Here is a 17,938-nt window from a genome sequence, read left to right on the forward strand (position 1 = left end):
CCAGCGCCAAAAGTGTGTAGCACTACTATTTTCGTCGCGCTTGCCCCCATCATGACTGAAGATAACAGGTCAGATACAGGTATGGGGGCTCACATGGACAGTCTTCGCGGAAGAAGACAACACACGACATCAATGCAGTTGAAGGAGGACTTGAACGCCCATAAGGTTGAATGCCCAATTTATGACGGCTAAAGTCAGTCCATTCATAACAGAAGAAACTCAATGAAGCGCGAACCACTGCTTGCCTCCCTCCTCCGAAGAGGCATACCCAATTTGTAATCACGCGGTGGTGCCCTCTACAAGGCGTCGTCCACCATAATGCAGCAGACGCAGATTCCGAGGAGGCATTACTGATGCGCGAAAATACACCAGAGATATCGAACACCTACTGCATAAGACAAAGAGAGGGTAGATAAAAGGTTACAGACAGCTCGTTGCGTCCCGGCATTGTGGCAATTAACTTGAGTTATAAAGTAATTTCAAGTGTAGCGCCAGCGAACTACCGCACGATTCCAGGACACGGTACTACCGGCGTCGTTTGTCCCCGGCACGAGTCACGAAATTTCTCTGCGAGTGAATGCAAACCTCTAAGCACACGATCTCTCAACTTGAAGCAGTCGAACGCGATGCAAAAATGAACTGTTCTACTGCCGTAAGCAAACAAACCCACTAGGGTAGAGAATGCATCCGGTTTCTGATGTCGTGATACCATAAACAAACCTCCACACAGACGGAAGGACTACATTTTATCTCTCCAGAAGCATCTCCTGCATGCTGTGGGATCATGCAAGAGCAGTGGATTTGATCAGACACCGTGTGCTGAACCCTGCCTGAAAGGAAGACCTGTGGCGTCCGCATACGTCACGGCACGTGAATGACCTCTCCGTTTCACCGATGCTTCAGTAAGTACTGCTTGTCCCCGTTCACGCCCGACGCTGCCAGTTCTTAATTCGGCCTACCAACACTGCCATGATCCTCATTACCAGAGGAAGGAGCTCCATCCCCTGCTGTTACGCCGCGTCCCATACGCCCGGCAGCAACCCGGAAGGACAGCCCACACACAGCGCCTCAATGAAGCAAGTGTGATGCAGCCGGAACTACACAAACAACGGCTACCTGATGTGGCAGTGACGATCTACTCTTCCTGAGAGAAACTGTGTCGCGGGATACCGTTTGGGGGAAAAGAAATTGAAACCTTTAGCCCGTTTCCGCAGTTTACCTTTTCGACATGAGAGAATACCGGAACATACACTCTGAAGCCGCGCAGCTGAGCCATTCGATAGAGCGATGATAGGCAGAGGAGGACTGCATCGGACACGAAAAGACCACGAGAAGGTGGACGAAAGTTTCCTTGTTCGGGCGTCCAAAAGCTTCTCTCTAGTTCGAGTCGTCTCTACTAGAGGCTGTCTTCGACTTGAAAGTGACGGTTTTCATGTTTTTTGACGCAACATTCGGGGTCTTAGGGGCACGCTTCAGAGCGCTTTTCAAGCCAACTGCCCTCTCAAACGAGAATTCGGGCACTTTCAGTGAAGCCGAATCGACGCTGCGTAGCTCCTCCTCCTCCGTTGTGAGACCAGATTGGTCCTCAAGTGCTGCACGGCAGACTGCGGAGGCGAGCATGAGTGCTAACCCAGTGGCAATGGCAACTGTTACACGCAATAAGAATGGTTTCGTGGAGCTCTTCGCCACCGATTTCGGGCGCAAACTCCTGCGTATGGAGACATCCCTCTCGGGCAAATCCTCAACTGGGTCTGCGGCGGCCCTACCGTCGTGCGGACTGAATGACGACGTAGACGACGAATGTGGCACGACGTCTGCCGGGTCTCCCAGAACGCCCTGCTTCCCCTCCCCCCTCGCATCTACTGGTTCGGTCGTGTTTTGCTGACCCTCCGTGTCTGAGAAATCTGCGGACGAGAAGTGGTGCCCTTGTGAAGATAGAGGGTGCGTCTGCCGACTCTGGCTCACATCGGTCGCTAGTCTCCCCAGGCCGTCGCTGGCCATTAGCTCGAGTCTCCGCGCCCGTCCGTGTGGAGCAGAGAAGACAGCGAGTGGGGTTTTTACTGGTGAAGTCGTCTCTCCAAACTCAACCGCTGAGTACAAGCCTTCATCTGACGGTTGCTCTGCTGCGAGGTGGGGACTCCGAGCATTAATGTGTGACTCTCTGTCCTCGACGCTTTTGTTCAAAAAAAAGGGATGCCCCCCCGCGGGCATCGAACGCGGCTCTTCCTTCTTTTGAGAAGAATTGAGTTTGTTGTCATCATTTGGATTGGAAGGCCCTGATGCCCTGTGGTGCCCTACCTCCCCTTCATCATCCCCTGGTGCTGCTCCGTCTTTTGCTACATACATCTCATCCTCGCTCAACCAGGCGCGTGTGCCGAGTCTGGACTCCCTCTCTTGGAGGTCGAGGCTGCTAACACCGCCCAGTTGAACTGAAGCACCCTCCGTCCCCCTTCTTTGCGAAGGTGTGCCAACATAAGGCTTAGCCTCTTGCGGGACAGCGGAGGAAATTGAAAACAGGGAACTGGAGGCGACGACAAAAAAGGTGAGCGCCAAATATGAAATCCAGCGGATAGAGGGGGAACACCACATCATTCACTACACTGACGGAAGAGGGACGCTCTTCAGGGACCGGCAAGATGGAACCGTACCCCATTCCCAGTATCATTAGGCTTTTGTACTAACCGCTCAGACCATTTGATTTGAATCTGGTTTGTCTTGGCTGAACAGTGCGTGCTCCACGATGTCCTAATTTGGTGGAGTTAAATCCAGAGGCAACTGGTGCGTTGTCAGAGGTCTTGCAACACGAAGCACTACGATGATGAGCAGGAAATCCGCACGGCATTCAGCAATATAGAGGCAAAAACAAGGCACTGCATTCTGGACTGCTTGTTCGGTCAGCTAGGCCACGCATACCCCCACACGGTCACTTTCATTGCCTCTGGCTGATGCACCGGCGGGTCTTATACTCGCTGTCGCCCCTGTGAACAGGCCGGTGAAGAGAAAGTGTTTAGAAAACAAGGCCTTTGAAGCAAAACGCAGACGGGCAGGTAGAGGCTCTGCCACGGCATACAGGGTCTATGAAAAAGGAAGAAAGGCACGAGCTGCGTTTACTGCGAAGGACAGGGAAACCCAGACCTGAGATCACGCCAGTCGAGAGTATTTCGTTCTAGCTCTTGTGTGTTAACGCGCGAGGATCTACTCCACTGACGGAAAACCGAGAGGGGAAGGGAACCAGCCAGGATTAGCGCGACGAGATTAAGCTGGCCTGCTCTAGTGGCAGTCCGTTCGGTCGGCGTCGCAGTCCGTTCGGTCGGCGTCGCAGTCCGTTCGGTCGGCGTCGCAGTCCGTTCGGTCGGCGTCGCAGTCCGTTCGGTCGGCGTCGCACTCCGTTCGGTCGGCGTCGCAGTCCGTTCGGTTGGCGTCGCACTCCGTTCGGTCGGCGTCGCTAAAAAAGCGAACAACCGCATCACACTAGCCGCAGCGTGGCTCCCCAAGATGACCGAATAGTGCGAATGACAACACATGGATTAAGAGCGTCACCCGAGAGGAAACGACAAGCATTACGGTCAGGGGGGGGTTGGGGTGGAAGGTGCACACACATATATGGGAGCCATACGTGCCGTCCACTTCTAGTTATGCCCATAAAACTAGCGACGTCACAGCTGACTGGCGCGTTTTAATTAGGGAGAGAAAACGTAGGGCTGGATGGCATAGCCCTGTACTTTTTCCATACTGCTTTTTGCCCGGATGTTCGCATGGTGTCACCGCCCTCGATCCGCCTCAGGCGAAATGCCAAATAGGGCCCGCGTCGCGTGAGAGCCTGGCAAATATGGTCAGCTCGAAAAATGCGGAATCTCGTAGAGACTAGAGATCTCTCGAAATGACATTGAGAAGTGGAAGGGGGAAGAGAAGGAGTGTCGAATTGCCCTGCCTGGCACTGCTCTGCACACCTGAACGTGCACGCCCGTATGGTCAGCCTGCTGGTGCTGCCTTCCGGATCAAGTTGTCTACCAAGCGAAACTTATCACTCCGCAAGGAATCCACAGGTTTATTGTATCGTTTCTTCTTCACGTTTTTGTCTTCCACGTATCTCCCTGTTTCTGCGTCCACGGTTTCTTTGTTATCGCCCGTCAGACGGCGACTCGGCCGTTGCGGCGGTGGCGGTGCCCCGGGTGTGTCGGGTACATGAGCCACGACGAGGAACGTGCCGCTTGTCGTTCGAGCGAGAAAAAGAGCGTGCTGGTGGGCATCTATCGCACAGGATCAGAGAATGAAGGACCAAAGACTAGCTGCTTCAAGCTACCGGTGTCCCGGTAGAGCACGCGCGACGTCAGGCCAAGTAACCGGGAGCTGCCTGGCGGCGCTCGCCAAAACGAACAGACGCCCCGCTCCCCCCGTCCCTGGAGGACATTACCTATACAACGCTCATTTGCCTGCTCTCAGGGGCCGGAACGCGCGTCTGACTTTTCCTGTCGAACTCTGTGCCTTGTTATGTGGGGAGCTTCTTGAGATGCCAACTCTCGTGAGGAACGTTTAGCGTCGCCGCATATCGAATGCAGTACGGCATTAACGTCCATCGCGTTGTCAGCAGCGGCCAAAGTATGCGCTCCATTTTGGCACTTTATCTAGCTCGCTCGGAGCTCGTTATTTTCCGCTCGACTAGCTCCCCTTGGGCTTGCCACCTTTTGCCATCGAGCTGCTTATCTGCCGCGTGCCACGAAGCGTACCAGGTTGCGTGAGAAATCCCACAAGCTGCATTTCTCCACGGAGCTCCTCGCCTTTCTGGATGATGACTCCCTCTTTCGAGCTGCGTTTGTGTCTGATGGACCGACACAGCCACGATGCACACAAAGGCATGATTTGTCCGCCGCCTTCGAACCACAGCGCTTGATGTACGACGAGGGTAAGGCCACCAGTCCCTCCTCAGACCCTGTCAGTCGACCGTGTTCGCCACGCGGCGCGAGCGAGTGGCGCAATGGATAGCGCGTCGCCCTCCGGAGGCGGAGGTTGCGGGTTCGAGTCCCGTCTCGCTCTCTATATATCTGGCACTGCACCTCAGATTTATCGGTCATTGTAAATGTCGGCGGCTCCCTCGCGGAGGAAGGGAAGCATATTTTCCATTGCACTCTGAGTAATCAACCGCTTTTATATCTGATGAGCAACCCCCATTCGCACGCGGGCTCACGCAGTTTTCGGTGAGCCAGGCTTCTGCAGCGTCGCCGGAACCCACACGACACGCACGTAGGCGACTTCAATTTATCTTTCAGTCGTGACCGTCCCTGCGTAATGCAGCCTTAAGAGGCAGTCGCCCTCCCTGCCTTCTGCGTTCGCCAGAAATATTCAAGCCGTAGACGCAAGAACACTTGATCAGTTGCGGTGGATTCAGAACCATTAACTCCAGCGTATCTGCAGATGAGAGAAGCGAGGGCATACTTGATATGCACACAAGACAAGCGCGGCCTCGTTCAGCCCACTATTTTCCCTGGAAACAACTCCGTGCGAAGCACACGACAGGAAAGCTGACCGTATCCCTGCACAAACACATTGGCGTGTGCAAGGCTTCTACGGCCGCCTGCGTAAGCGACACGCTATTGTCGCTCAGGTGAGTGTAAGTAGTGAGAGGCTGCGTCAACCCTATAATGGGTGACTCAGGACGTGAAACTCAGTCTACCACTGGAACGACGTCGAACTGCGTTCTCTCGTGTGTAGGCTGCTCCTGGAGTCGTCCCAAGTGAGCCGTTTCCAGTCGCGAGGCTTCCGATGCATAGTACCGTCATCCAAGGGGTTCGCTTGCAACGCTAGAGACTCTACGGGTTTATGCGGTAATGCACTTGAAACAAGGCAAAAAAAAAATATGCGGTTCTCGTGGCGTTGGCTACAGGTCTTGGTGCAGATTCGCCGTCACCCATCGGGTCAGCCGTTTCCCCATCGCGTGGCCTTGAAGCTCCGACTCACAAATGTTTCTTCAGACGATGGAGCCGCACGCCATACATACTATAGAGTTGATATAGGAAAAGTCTTCGGTATAAGGAGAATAGCTCCTTCAGAACGATGCCAGGGTTCGTCACTTTAGAGAAGCAAAGATCAAGGCAAGTCGCCAGAAATAGCTCCAGAGAGCGATAAGGTGAGGCGAAGAAAGCGAAAAAACAACGAGAATTGGATAGCGAAAGCAGGGCGATAAGCGAGTTCCTTTGACCACACCTGCAGAGTCTTTCCAGAAACCACTGGGGAATCTATGGCAAACCTACACAAGTATGGAGCGACGCCAACGAGAACCCACAATCACGTATTCAATTCATCCTTTCCTCAAAACGCGGTAGTACCCCGACACTGGGCGAGCCCCGTTCAGGGGAGGACACGAGCCGAATTGTTCGTTGCCCTCATCACGCGGCCGCTGAGAGGCACAGGGCTGACTTCGTCGCGCAACCAAACGCGCACAGCCTGCGAAGGAACAACAGAAAAGGGGCGCAAAGACTATCACCCCGGGAGCAAATCTGTGCAGCTTTCACGCCAGAGACTTCAGAAGACATACGGCGACCAATGCGAACCCAGCAGCTTACTCTCTGATGCTATGCTCGCTGACGTATGTATCGGAATCGATACACAGAATATGAGGCTCCGGTTTGCGCGAAGACAGCCTCAGGCAGCGTGTGCCACGAGATATCCTGCACAGTCTAAGAAAACTAATGCCGATCGTCCTACACAAAACATGAAGAAAAGAAATTTCCAGTTTGGTTCTTACGTTTGTGAAAGCTCTGAATTCTTCGTAGTTCATGCTCTTTGGCGTGGCATCGATGATTCCCCCTTTCAAGTTCCCGCCAGGAGGCGCAAGGCCTTTGACACCTAATAACTTCATAATCCGAGCGCCTCCTCCCCAGTTTTCGTAGAAACGTCCGCTCTCGTAGAACTCGCAGAGCTGCCGGAACTCGACAGCGGGCGCGTTTTTGGCTTTCACTGTCTCCTTGGCTTCGCCAGCAAGTTCTCGTTCTAGAATACCGGACCGCACCAGGGCTTGGAAGAGCCGCTGAGTGGACACCGTTCGCCCGCGCTTATTCTGAGCGCCCGCGTCGTCTCCTGCCGCGCCTAGAGCCTCCGCGGCGTTCTGGAAAACTGCGAACAGATCAGAGTCTCGAATGCGTTGCACAGCGATCCCAGCCTCCGACGAAGGCCTGCCGCTCGCAGAAGAGCCAGAATGCGACGCAGAGGAGGGCGCGCGAAAGAATGAAGACGCCGGTGGAGACGATGGAAGGGACCCTGTCGACAAACGAGCCAGAGACAACCGAAAGAAGGAACCCGGGTGCATCGCAAGCCCTCGTCGGTGGAACTGGGAGGCGCCGGAGAAGGCTCTCCGCGCATGATTCACTGGACACGCAGCATGACTGGAGGTGGAGCGCGAGGCAGACAACGAGTTCAAGCGTGCAGAGAGAGAAGGACACAAGCGACGAGCACTGCGGAGCGGAAACGACGCCGAAGCCAACATGGCTTCTAGAAATGCTGAACACACCTTAGCAGAGCTGTGTCGTGCGCATACAAACTCGCTCGAGCAGGGCCCGCAACCTCAAACTGCAGCAGGCACGCATCGGCAATTCGGAAGGCAACAGCTTGAAAAGTCTTTGTTTATTCGATTTGAGGGAGCACATAAGATCATCGAATTTAACAGTATGCCCCTGAAGGTAACGGTACCAGCTGTAAACAAAAGACTCCTTAACTTAAATTGAGAAATCAAGTAGGTACAAACCGTATAAGGATTAATTATGTCCATCTGTGCATCTAAATTGAGACTAGAAAACGTGTTTACAGTATCGGAGACAAACGCGGGAAACATGCTCACCAATGTAAGCACAGCGCGCGCATGCGCAGAAGAGATTATACCGCATGGCAGTAACCGCGGCGGCAAAACCCGACTTTTCGGGGACAGCCTCACGGATGAGATCTGGCAGTAAATCATTTTGAACTTCGGAAATCGTTGGTTCTGGTGGATTCAGTAAAGGAAAAGGCAGCCCCCTGGTCACTCTAGTGTGGTGCTAGAGGACCAGGAGTAGACTGCAAGCCAGAGTCAGGCCCTTTTGATGTCAACAACTGGATGGCGAAACCCAGCACCGCATTTCATCATTTACCGAAACGCTCAAAAACTCGATGACCTCTGACACTGCTTCACCACCATCTCGTTGTCACCTCGATCGTGTGATACTGAAGAGTCAGCGGCGCGTCGTATCAGAGTTGCTGCAGCGCAGGCAGTTGACTGCGCGCTGAGCAGCATCATGTGACCCCCAGCGGTTGAGGGAGGCGAGCATGTTACATGAACCCGATTTGGTCACCGAAGGACTCACACGAAACCACCTCCTGAAAAGAAGAGGACGAACTGCCCGTGCCGGCGCAGCGGTTTACAATGGAGGAAAAGGGAGACGACGGCCTAGTATGCAACGGCCCTCTATTGAGGGAGATCGCGCACGGACAAAAACGCTGCAGGACCGTCCCACACACACTGAAATGAACTAGAAGGCGCGATTACGTTGGCTGGGCGTCGCAACTGCGGCCTGCCTTGTTTTTATGCACAGAGAAGACACGGGAGACGTTGGCGTGTTCGCTGAGTTGCGCCTGTGCCCGTGCTGAATTGAACACCGGGGCCCAATGTCCCGCTCGTTCACCTGCGCTCTGAGGTTCGGTTGCACGTGCACGAACTTCTGCGGCTGTCTTCCACGTTTGCCCGCTGGTGAAGCACAGACTTCTCACGCGCACTCTAGCACTGTGACTTTGGGGAGGCAGGAACCCCATTACAAGCAGGAAGTGAGTGAGTGCACCCGAGGAATGATCTGTTCATCGCCGGAAAGAGAGTATGAAATGAGAGAAGAGAATGAGAGCAGGGCGGCGAGCCGCTCTCGCAAAAGAATTCTCAGCTGCCCCAGCCCTCGTGGCGTCATCGATCCATCAAAGAGCGTCGGAGACCGCCAAATGCAGACGCTGTGGCCATTTGTGGCTTTCAATTTATGACAGCTACGCTGTAAAGAGGTCCCAATCTCCGAGCAACCGCACCTGCCGAAGGGAGGGGACGGCAGGGAAAGAAGCACACCTTCACCCCGGTTGTATTAATTCACGCATATCGTGCTGGTGCAACAGGGCGCCAGTCCTTTGACAGCGACAACCCCGACTTGTTGCAGGCCCGAATCGATTTCTGACTGCGCTATGCGTCCTCGCTGGCTTCTCGGATGCTTCTTTTCTAATCGCAGCGAAATCAGTAGAGCACTCAGTTTTCTTGCGTTGTCACAAAGAGAGCCTCCTGCGGCTCGAGCGCTCCTTTTCTGGTTTTTCTGAACTTTGCGCGAATATCCTGCGGCACGACGCCAGGCATTCAAAGGTACAGTTGCATGCATCTGTCGCCTTTGTGAGATCCTCACCCTTGCCATACCACAGTGAGAAATCTGCTGACCTCGGAGCGAAATACAAACCATTGATAAGTCTGGCCAAGAGCACGCACCATGCGCAAAGCATATGAAAATTAGCGCCACTGCGACATGCAAAGTTTATGAAAGGACGTAAAGCCACGCAGAAGGAAAAGATCACGTCTGAATGCCACTCGTGCACACAGTATCTTCGTTCCACGCTTCCGTACTCGGATGTAGCATTACTTTGCTTCGTGGTCAGTCGCCTCCACTCAGCGGCCATTTGCCCTTGATCAAGACGCACACACAGCAGGCAAGCCAGCTCTCGGGCTCGTTACATCAGTGTTTGGCTTTTTTTTCTCGCTCTCGAGCTCCAGAAAGGCGCCGTCGCTCGACCTGCGCCTCCGCAGACTTTGGCGCTGTCTTTCTGTCTCTTCCCGTGGCGCCGCCCCTGCATTTCCACTCTTCGTGTTTTCATCCTGGCGCCCGAGCTCCGGGCGAGCACTGCTGCCGTCGTTTCGTCCGCTGCGGAGCCCAACCGGCGCGGCGCCGCGGGCAGCGCCTGGACGCATGCCTGCATGCATCTTTTGAAGCCCGCGTTTGCTTCCGCCGCTCCTGCTCTGCGCAGGGACTCCCGGCAGTCCTTCTCTCATTTCGTTCTTCAGTGGGGACAGCTGGGCGTGCGGCCGGTGGAGGACAGCGCCCCGCGAAACACCACGCGGCCGCGCTGCATCCGCCTCGCCCCCCATTCGAACTGCCAGACTGATGCTCTTCTTGCCGTCTGCGTTGACGGCAGTCCGCGGACTCGGCCGACCGAATCCTGGCGCGCCTGGAGCCTTGCCTACTCGCGGCCTGGCGAGATCTTTCCCCAGACTTCTTTGTGGAAAACTCGAGCTCCTTTTCGCGGCCTTTAGGTGCCACTGACTGGGCGTCTCCGGCTTCGGTCCGCATGCAGTTTGCTGACAAGGCGGAAGCGCGTATTCTGCATCTTCTTCCTCAGTCGCCTCCTCCGCCTCGCCGCCCACGGCCTCTGCCGAGCACGACACGCGGTCGACCTCCCATTCGCTCAGGCTCTTTTCTCCAGGCTGCGAGGCGTCGTGACCCCAGGGGGTTGCGGACCCCGGCGTGGCGTTGGCGGCAGAAGGCGACGCCGCGCCACGGGAAGTCGACAGGCTCTGCTGCCCGGATGAAACCTCGACGCGGGACGCTGCGGAACTCGGCCGATCGCTCAGAGCCGACGACGCAGCGGAAATTGAAACGCAGAGACCGCTGGGCTCCGCGTGGAGAACGCCGTCAAGCCTTAAGAGCGGCGTGTCTGTGTCCGTCTGCCAGCACGCTCTTGCAGCAGTCGGAAGGGACGACGGAGGAGTCGCGCACTTCTCCGTGCCAGTCGCCGCCGCCGGGCTCGGGCAGGCCCCGTCTGGGCTCTGTGCCGGCTGCCACGTCTCCAGATCTAGGAAGCGCCTCCTGCAGTCGAATCGCAGACCCGCCGGAAAGAAGCAGCAGCAGCAATGGAGGAACATGCACCCCTTGAGCTCACAGGAACTCATTCCTCGCTCCCCCTCCACACCAGGCGACGAACCACGTGCTCAGCTGCATGCAGACAAAAAAGTTCTGTTGCCCAGCGGCGCAACTGGGGCAAGCCACCGCCTACAAACGCCAACTTTACGGCTGTCCCTCGCCTCCACAGCGACAGCGGCATTCGTTGAGACCGCGCGTGGCGTCTACGGGGGCGGAGCCTCAGGCTGTGAGAATGCTCCAGCGGGCTTACCTCAGGTCAGCAAGCCGGCAGAAGTCTCCTTCGCTGTCGGTGGTTTCCGCAGCCGATGCCGCGAGCTGGGCCTGCGCCTCCGTCCAGCGGCGCACTGTCGCTTCCGCAAAGCAGGAGGCGCAGGCGACAGGCTTGCCGCCAGCCTTCTGGGATGGAACCAGGGGCTCGCCAGGTGGAACAGGGCACCTTCCATCGCATGGCGTTCGCAGCTGAATGGAGAGACACGCACGAACGCGAAACAGACGAATGTGCCTGACAGCAGGTCTCATGCAGCCCCAGGATGCAAGGTACAGAGAGCAGCGAGGCAGAATAGGGCCGCCAGGGACCTCACGCGGGACTAATGGGCGTTCGTACGCCGCGATCTCTTCTCTCTTCGCGCCTCATCTGCAGACAGACTCTGCGCCCGAGATCCTGACTCTCGCTCTCTATGCGCCTCTTTAGTCTCTGCTCGCATGCCTTGTTTGACGCTTGTGGACTAGTGATTGACAGCCACGCGAGCGGCATCGACTCACTTCTTTTCGCACTGTCTTGACGAATTCGCCTGCCCTTTGTTGCTGCTTCCTGAGAGCTCCTTGGCGGTGCGCCTCGGCTGCCTCGGCCGCCCCATGCGCGTCCGTGAGCATGTCGCGCGCGAGCCCGCGGAGGCGCTCTTCTTCTTTCTGCCTCTCGCGATTCGCCTCGCACGCCGCGCGATCTGCCTCGGCTTTCGCAGCGGCAATTTTCCGCTCGTGCGCCGAGGCCTCCTCCAGGGACGTGCACAGCGCACGATGGTGCGCGGAGAAACAGTCCTGCAGTCAGCCGCGACAGCAAGCAGGAAAGACCTGGCAGAGCTGTGACTGAGCCTGGGTGCGCCTTCCATATATGCGATCAGAAGGGTGTCCCGTCCCAGCCGACAGAGCGAAGCCGCGAAAGCAACACAAAAAATCTAGAAAAAATCACGTGGCATCAGAAGCCGCGACGCCCGCTTGCTAGCCTGGCCTCGACGACAGCAGCGACTTCTGTCGCGCAGACGGGTTCAGCGTCTTCCTGTTTCCTACACACTGCGGCATACCCGCATCGGGCAGTGCTGCAATGCTCCCTATGCTCCACCGCTGTCCGGAAGTGAGCGCTACAATCCTCGTTGCGAACACTATCAAAACACGACCTGCACATCACGCTTCACTGATTCTTATGGCTCGCTGCGTCGCATGACGCAGGAGCTCCCGGACGGCACCTCGACGCCCTTGGGAACCAAACACGCGCGTTTTCTTTTTGCCTCTCGAGACGAGCTCCCAGTCGCACGGCACCCTCAACCCCAAGCCTACCTTGACCGTCGCGATGTGAGACTGGGAGGCGCGTCCATCCTGCTCCAGCGCCGCGGCAGTCGCCAGTTCGTGGGCCTTCAGGGCCTCCTGGCCGCCAGCGGTCGCTTGCATCGCCGAGGCCACAAGCGCGTTGAGGCCGGAGCGCGCCGCGGAGGCGAGCGCCGTGACTGTGGCGCCTCCGTCGTCAGCCGCGACCGCCAGCTCCTCGCCAAGAGCCTTCAAAGTGTGCTGCTGGGCTTTCTGCTCGTCGCGCAGGGCCTTGAGCTGTCTCTGAAGGGTTTGCGCGTGGCGCGAGAGGGCCTCTTGATGCTGGTCGGCAAGCTGACGGATCTGCCGCTGCAGAGCCGACAGGAGCGCAGCTGTCGCCTCCTCCACCTGTCTCTCCTGTTCGTCTTTCCACGTGTCGAGCTCGCTCTCGAGCCGCTCCAGCGTCCTGGACGTGGTGCCGGCGTGCGAAATCTCCTTCTCCGCCAGCCCCGCGACCATATGTCGCACATGTTCGCGGTGTTTCGTTTCCTCCGCTGCCTTCTGCTCGAGCTGCATGCAGGCGGCGTCTGCCTGCTCGCGGAGCCGGCACTGGAGCCGCTGCAGGGCGGCCCTTGCCTTCTGCCCAACGTCCGTCAGGCGGACCTTGCCGCGCTCTCTCTGTCTCTCTAGCTCGCTCTCGAGGTTCGCGAGCCCCTCCGTCGCCTGCGCCCGGTGCGCCTCAGTGCGCTGGTGCCATTTGGCGAGCGTCTCGACGCGCTGCTGGCGTTCGCTGTCCTCCAGGCTCTGCTGCGCCTCGAAGCGGCCCTGAAGGAGCTCGGCGGCCTTGAGCGCAGCCGACGCGCGGGCGTCTTCGTGGGAGCGCAAGCTCTTCAGAGAAGCCTCCAGGCGCCGGTGAAGGACAGTCTGCTCTTCAGCCAGCTTGCTGCAGGCGGCGTCAACCTCCTGCGCAAAGCACGTCGAGATGTCTCTGCCGCGCGCCTGCGACCGGGCGAGCACTTCTTTCTGGTGCGAAAAGAGCGAAAGCAGGTCGTGGATGGCGCTGTTCAACGTGCGACTCGCCGCGGCGGCCGCTGCACGCTGTTTCTGTAGCTCCTGCGTCATCTGGGTCGCGACGAATTCTTCCCGACCCTCCAGTCGCTGCACCTGCGTTTGCAGGTCTTTGCCTGTCTCGTTCGCCGCCGCGAGCTCCGCCGCCAGCTGCGCGGCCCTCTGCTGCAGGCTGCTTTGCTCGTCCAAGGCGACTCGCAGACGCGCCTCCATCTCCTCGAAGGCCTTCAGCTGAGACTCCTGCTGTTGCAAGCGATCTTCTAGGCACCGAATCTGCGTGTCCTGGGCGAGGAGCTGCTCTTGCTGACTCTGGAGCCGCTCCTCCTGCTGGGTATACAGGGGGAGAGGCAGGAAGACGCCGTCGCGCTCGCGCTGGGAGGCCAGCAGCAGTTTCAGCTGCTGGTTTTCGCTCAGCAACGAGGAGAGCAAGAGCGACTTGGAGTGGCGTAAGGTCTTCACTGGCAGGTTCTGTATACTCTTCGCGCGGTACGCATAGTCTGAACAAGACACCAGTTGCATCCCACCAAAAGCCCCTGTGCGAGACTATGAAGCAAAACCTTAATTATCGACTGACCTAGCCACATGACAGTTCGGAACCCCCCCACTGGCGTCAGAGTTCGGGCTGCGCTTGCCGTCCACGCGTGGGTTGAGTGTGGACACATGGGGCCGCGAAGCACCTCCTCTTGTCGACCCCCGCGTTATCTTTTGAAATATCCAAGCAAAAAAGAAAAGTGCCCCTTTGAGGCAAGCCTATTGCCTGCTTGAGCGCGAAGGAATCCATCGCCGCGCCGACGCAAGCCTCGCGCGCAAACGAGACGTGCAAGCGAGTCGCGCAAGTCTGCCTCGCTACCAGAAACCCCGAGGCTGTGCGGAGGCAGGTTACTGACCTAAGGTGTTGATCGTCTCCTCGACGACGTTTCCCGCTGGAGAGATCGTGGCGATTAGGCAAGTCTTGGTGCAGCCTCCCAGACTGTCCTGCAGGAGCCTCGTGAGTTTGCTGTCCCTGTAGGGCACGTAGGACGCATTGTCAACCAAGGCGTTGATGCATCGCCCCAGAGTCAGGAGAGACTTGTTGATGGTGAGCGCCTCGCGCCGCCGCTTCTCCTCGGCCGTCGTCCCCCAGCTTTTGTAGATGTTTTCGCTCCCTGCACACATTGAGCGAACGAGAAGAAGCGACAGAGCAGCAGATACTACCGCGAACGTCCACACCCGCCGCGCAAGTTAGCGGGGCCGATACGAAGAATCACCCGCGACACGCTTGCAGGCGGACGCTCGTGTGACGCGAAGAAATAGTTCGCTCTCCACCTCACGGATAGATGCCATGCTGACAACCAGGGACTGCCGCTTAAGCAGCCATTACCCTGTTCGCATAGAGAGAAAATGAATATGCATTCCTCCACTCGCTGAGGCGACACGACATACGCGCGCCAAGAACAAGTGCGGACAAAACGAACTCCAGTCCCGTCTTCATTTACCGGCGAGATCGACGAGGTTGAGCTTCCCCACGCGCACGACCTCCTCCTCAACGGACGCACCGGCGCGCGGCCCTGTGAAGCCCGCGCCCGCTCTTCGTCTCCCCGTGACTGGCGTCGCGCCTTCGAGCTCTCCATCCTCCTCTGCGACCGCGCTGGCACTTTCGCGAATGGAGACCGACACGGAGAAAATGGTGTGGCTCCTGCTGCTTCTGGCGTTCGCGCTGCTGGCGGCAAAAGAGCGCCGCGGCGCCGCCGCGCGAAGCAGCGCGAAAACTTCCTCCTCGGACTTCACTTCCTTCTCCTCCAGACCCTCCACGCGAACGACTCCGCGAGCCTGCTGCGGCCCGCGAGGGACCCCCCCAGACGCCGCGCCCGCGCCAGAGGCCGCAGGTTCGGCTGCTGACGAGCTCGAGTTATCTTCGTAGATCCGCAGGCGAGACGAGGCTCCTGAGCCCTGCGAGCCGGACAGCTGAGAGTCTGCGACAGTACCGGCAGCACACATGAACGACAGCAACGCTAAAAGGGTACGCAAAAGGCTAGCGGGTCGTGCCGCATACCGTCTGCGCGCGGGAAGCGACGACGAAAACTCTCAGGATGTCGCTGCGCCTTCGTTGGCAGCTCAGTGTCATCCCCTCTTTGGTAAGCCGCCGCGGCTTCGCCGTCATCCGCGTGCATCTGCTCTCCGCGTTCCGCTTGCTCAACGAAGCTCGACGCTTTTCTTCTTGTTTTCAAGCCTCTAGCCATGCCCGCTCTCCCCTCAGCTCTGGCTGTGCGTCTTCGCGCAATGCGCATGTGTGTCTCACCGTTGGAGTCGCTGCCGGGCAAGCTGCTTTGGCTGCTGGGGCAGCTGCCGCCTCCAGAAGCGAAGGCAGAGGAGCTGGAGGCTGGCAGGATAGAGAAGAGGTCGACGAGTTCTTCGTTGTAGATCTCAAGGAAGGAACACGTGACCGTGTAGTCCTTCGCGGCTCGCTCGCTGCGCAGCGTGCTGAAGATCCGGCGAACCGAGCGGCCAACGAGTCCTGCGCGGACAGGCAGAGAAGACGCAAACGAACCGGAGTCCAGAACCCCCTACCGACAACCGATTCCCCCCCCTTCCCTGCCGGTCGCCGCCCCCTTCCACGCCACCTGCTGTGGGCGGACAGGCCAGGGGGAAGAGAGAGAGACAACTCTACGGATAGCGCTGCATCCCATCCGACCGCCGCGGCAGGGCGACCGCGAGGCTGGCGGGCTGCGCAAGAGAGGCAAGGCACTCGAGACGCTCACCGCAGTCCGCCTGGGCTGCAATATCGTCATCCGTGTCGTAGACCGAGCGACCGCCGGCGCCAGGTGCGCCTTCAACAGTGACCGTCTTTCCCGTGCCGGTCTGACCGTAAGCGAAAATTGTGCAGTTGAAGCCTTGGAGGACCTGCACGCGCGACAGAGAAGCAGAAAAAGCGACGGCACACAGAAATCCGGGCAGGGAGTCAACTCCTGCGATCAGCCAGCGGCGCGCATGCGAAGCGTCGCCAAGGCAGCATGTGAAGACATGGCCGTCGCGCATCAGAGATCGCCGTCTTCGGAAAAACTCTAAAACACACATGCAGTCCCCCTCCACGGAGGTGATGCCCATACCGGCAGCCACCGGAGGTCCTAGGGGGGGAGAAGCGAAACTTGAGGCTAGGGACGCGACGAGAGAGGCGCGACCCTCGCGAAGACAGGAAAGACAAACGTCCCCGCGAAGCAACAGGAGGCACGCTGTCCTTAGAGAGTCTCCCGCACATACGCGTTGACTGATTGACGGAGAGGTTGGGACACTGATTAACAGAAAACGTAGCAAATTCGCTGACCGAGAGGTTTGACAGGAGCTCCGCAAGCCGGGGGCCTGGCACGGGATGAAACAGCTGTCAGTCTCCGTCGGCAATTGGCGTGATACAGATTTGCTTTAGACTGAGGGCACTACCCTTACACTCTGTCGCCGGAGTCTGTTTCAATACAAACATGAACACGTATTTTGTATATGTTCATGCAAAGATAGGCAGCAGCAACACGTGCATTACGGCGGCGCAGACTGCCCTCGAGCGTTGGAGCTGGCCTTTCGAGAAAGGGCGATGGCGTGCCAGGAAAAGCATTTGGAAAATATCGCACGAAGGTGTCTTTCTCACTGCATGTTTCGGCCGGAAGGCTCACCTCATCGACTAGCGGCTGAGCGTGTTGTTCAAAGAGCTGCTGCTGCGATGTGCTGACAGGGCAGACGCCGTCGAATCGGAAGACCTTGCTGCTGTTGCTCCCTCCAGCGCCGGCACTTGACTGCAACCTTGCGCGATTTCCACTTCCACCTCCGGCTCCTGAGAGACTCTGTTGCGCTTTGCCGGCGAAGCCTGGCGGACCGCCGCCTCTCAGACGCACCGCAACCTCATTTCGCTCTGTGTAAATGTCAACCACGCTGCTGCTTTCGCGCTGCTCGGCGGCAGTCATAGGTCGACACCGGACCACGACTCTGACGTTCACCCGACAGCCTCCTGCGCCCGCGGCGCCTGCAGTCTTCCGTGCGGGGGCGGGCGCCGCGCCGCTGCTGCTTCTGCTGCTCTCCGTCGCGTTTGTGTCCACGCTCGCCGGCGAGCTCATGACCGTCTTCACCAGCGGGGACGCGCCAGACGCCGGCGGAGGAGCCGGGGTCGCGACCTGCGCCAGCCGAGACGCATGTCCGCTGCTCGCGGTGCCCAGCAGGGGCGCGGCGCTCACCTCCCCGCAAGTCGTCGGCATCTTCTTTCGCGTCAGCTTCTGGTCCGCGGCTTGGCGCCGCGCGAGCGAAGCCGCCAGAGGCGTGTGCAGGTGCTGAACGAGGAAGGAGGGCGCCGACGGAGGCTCGCCGCCACCGGCTGGCGGCCGCAGCGAGTGCCGACCGGCTTCGTCCCAGTCCGCTTCCTCGCCTGCGGAGCCTCCACGAGACGCAGCGTTCACTGCAGCGACTCCCGGCAGAGTGGGCGACACCAT

General features: G+C 58.2%; 3 protein-coding genes and 1 non-coding gene across 4 annotated transcripts; 1 reads left to right on the plus strand and 3 right to left on the minus strand.

Moving 5' to 3' along the window:
- Nucleotides 1–1,377: 1,377 nt before the first annotated feature.
- Nucleotides 1,378–2,589, minus strand: BESB_062930 (uncharacterized protein; the record flags this gene model as incomplete). The annotated part of the gene is made up of 1 exon (XM_029364707.1): nt 1,378–2,589. The coding sequence occupies one exon, from the start codon at nt 2,587–2,589 to the stop codon at nt 1,378–1,380; it is 1,212 nt and encodes a 403-aa protein (XP_029219415.1).
- A 2,372-nt stretch (nt 2,590–4,961) lies between these two features.
- BESB_063820 lies at nt 4,962–5,034 on the plus strand. The gene has a single exon. It is a non-coding gene; the product is annotated as a tRNA-Arg (tRNA).
- A 1,311-nt stretch (nt 5,035–6,345) lies between these two features.
- On the minus strand, nt 6,346–7,480 carry BESB_062940 (uncharacterized protein; the record flags this gene model as incomplete). The annotated part of the gene is made up of 2 exons (XM_029364708.1): nt 6,346–6,441; nt 6,743–7,480. 2 exons carry the CDS (start codon nt 7,478–7,480, stop codon nt 6,346–6,348), a joined length of 834 nt encoding a protein of 277 aa, XP_029219416.1.
- Nucleotides 7,481–9,673: 2,193 nt separating this feature from the next.
- BESB_062950 (kinesin motor domain-containing protein) lies at nt 9,674–17,938 on the minus strand (the record flags this gene model as incomplete). Its single annotated transcript, XM_029364709.1, has 9 exons — nt 9,674–10,847; nt 11,152–11,360; nt 11,664–11,939; nt 12,456–13,987; nt 14,378–14,635; nt 14,966–15,442; nt 15,769–15,984; nt 16,229–16,370; nt 17,132–17,938. The coding sequence occupies 9 exons, from the start codon at nt 17,936–17,938 to the stop codon at nt 9,674–9,676; spliced, it is 5,091 nt and encodes a 1,696-aa protein (XP_029219417.1).

Source organism: Besnoitia besnoiti, chromosome V, assembly GCF_002563875.1.
Source record: "Besnoitia besnoiti strain Bb-Ger1 chromosome V, whole genome shotgun sequence".
NCBI classification, from domain to species: Eukaryota; Apicomplexa; class Conoidasida; order Eucoccidiorida; family Sarcocystidae; genus Besnoitia; species Besnoitia besnoiti.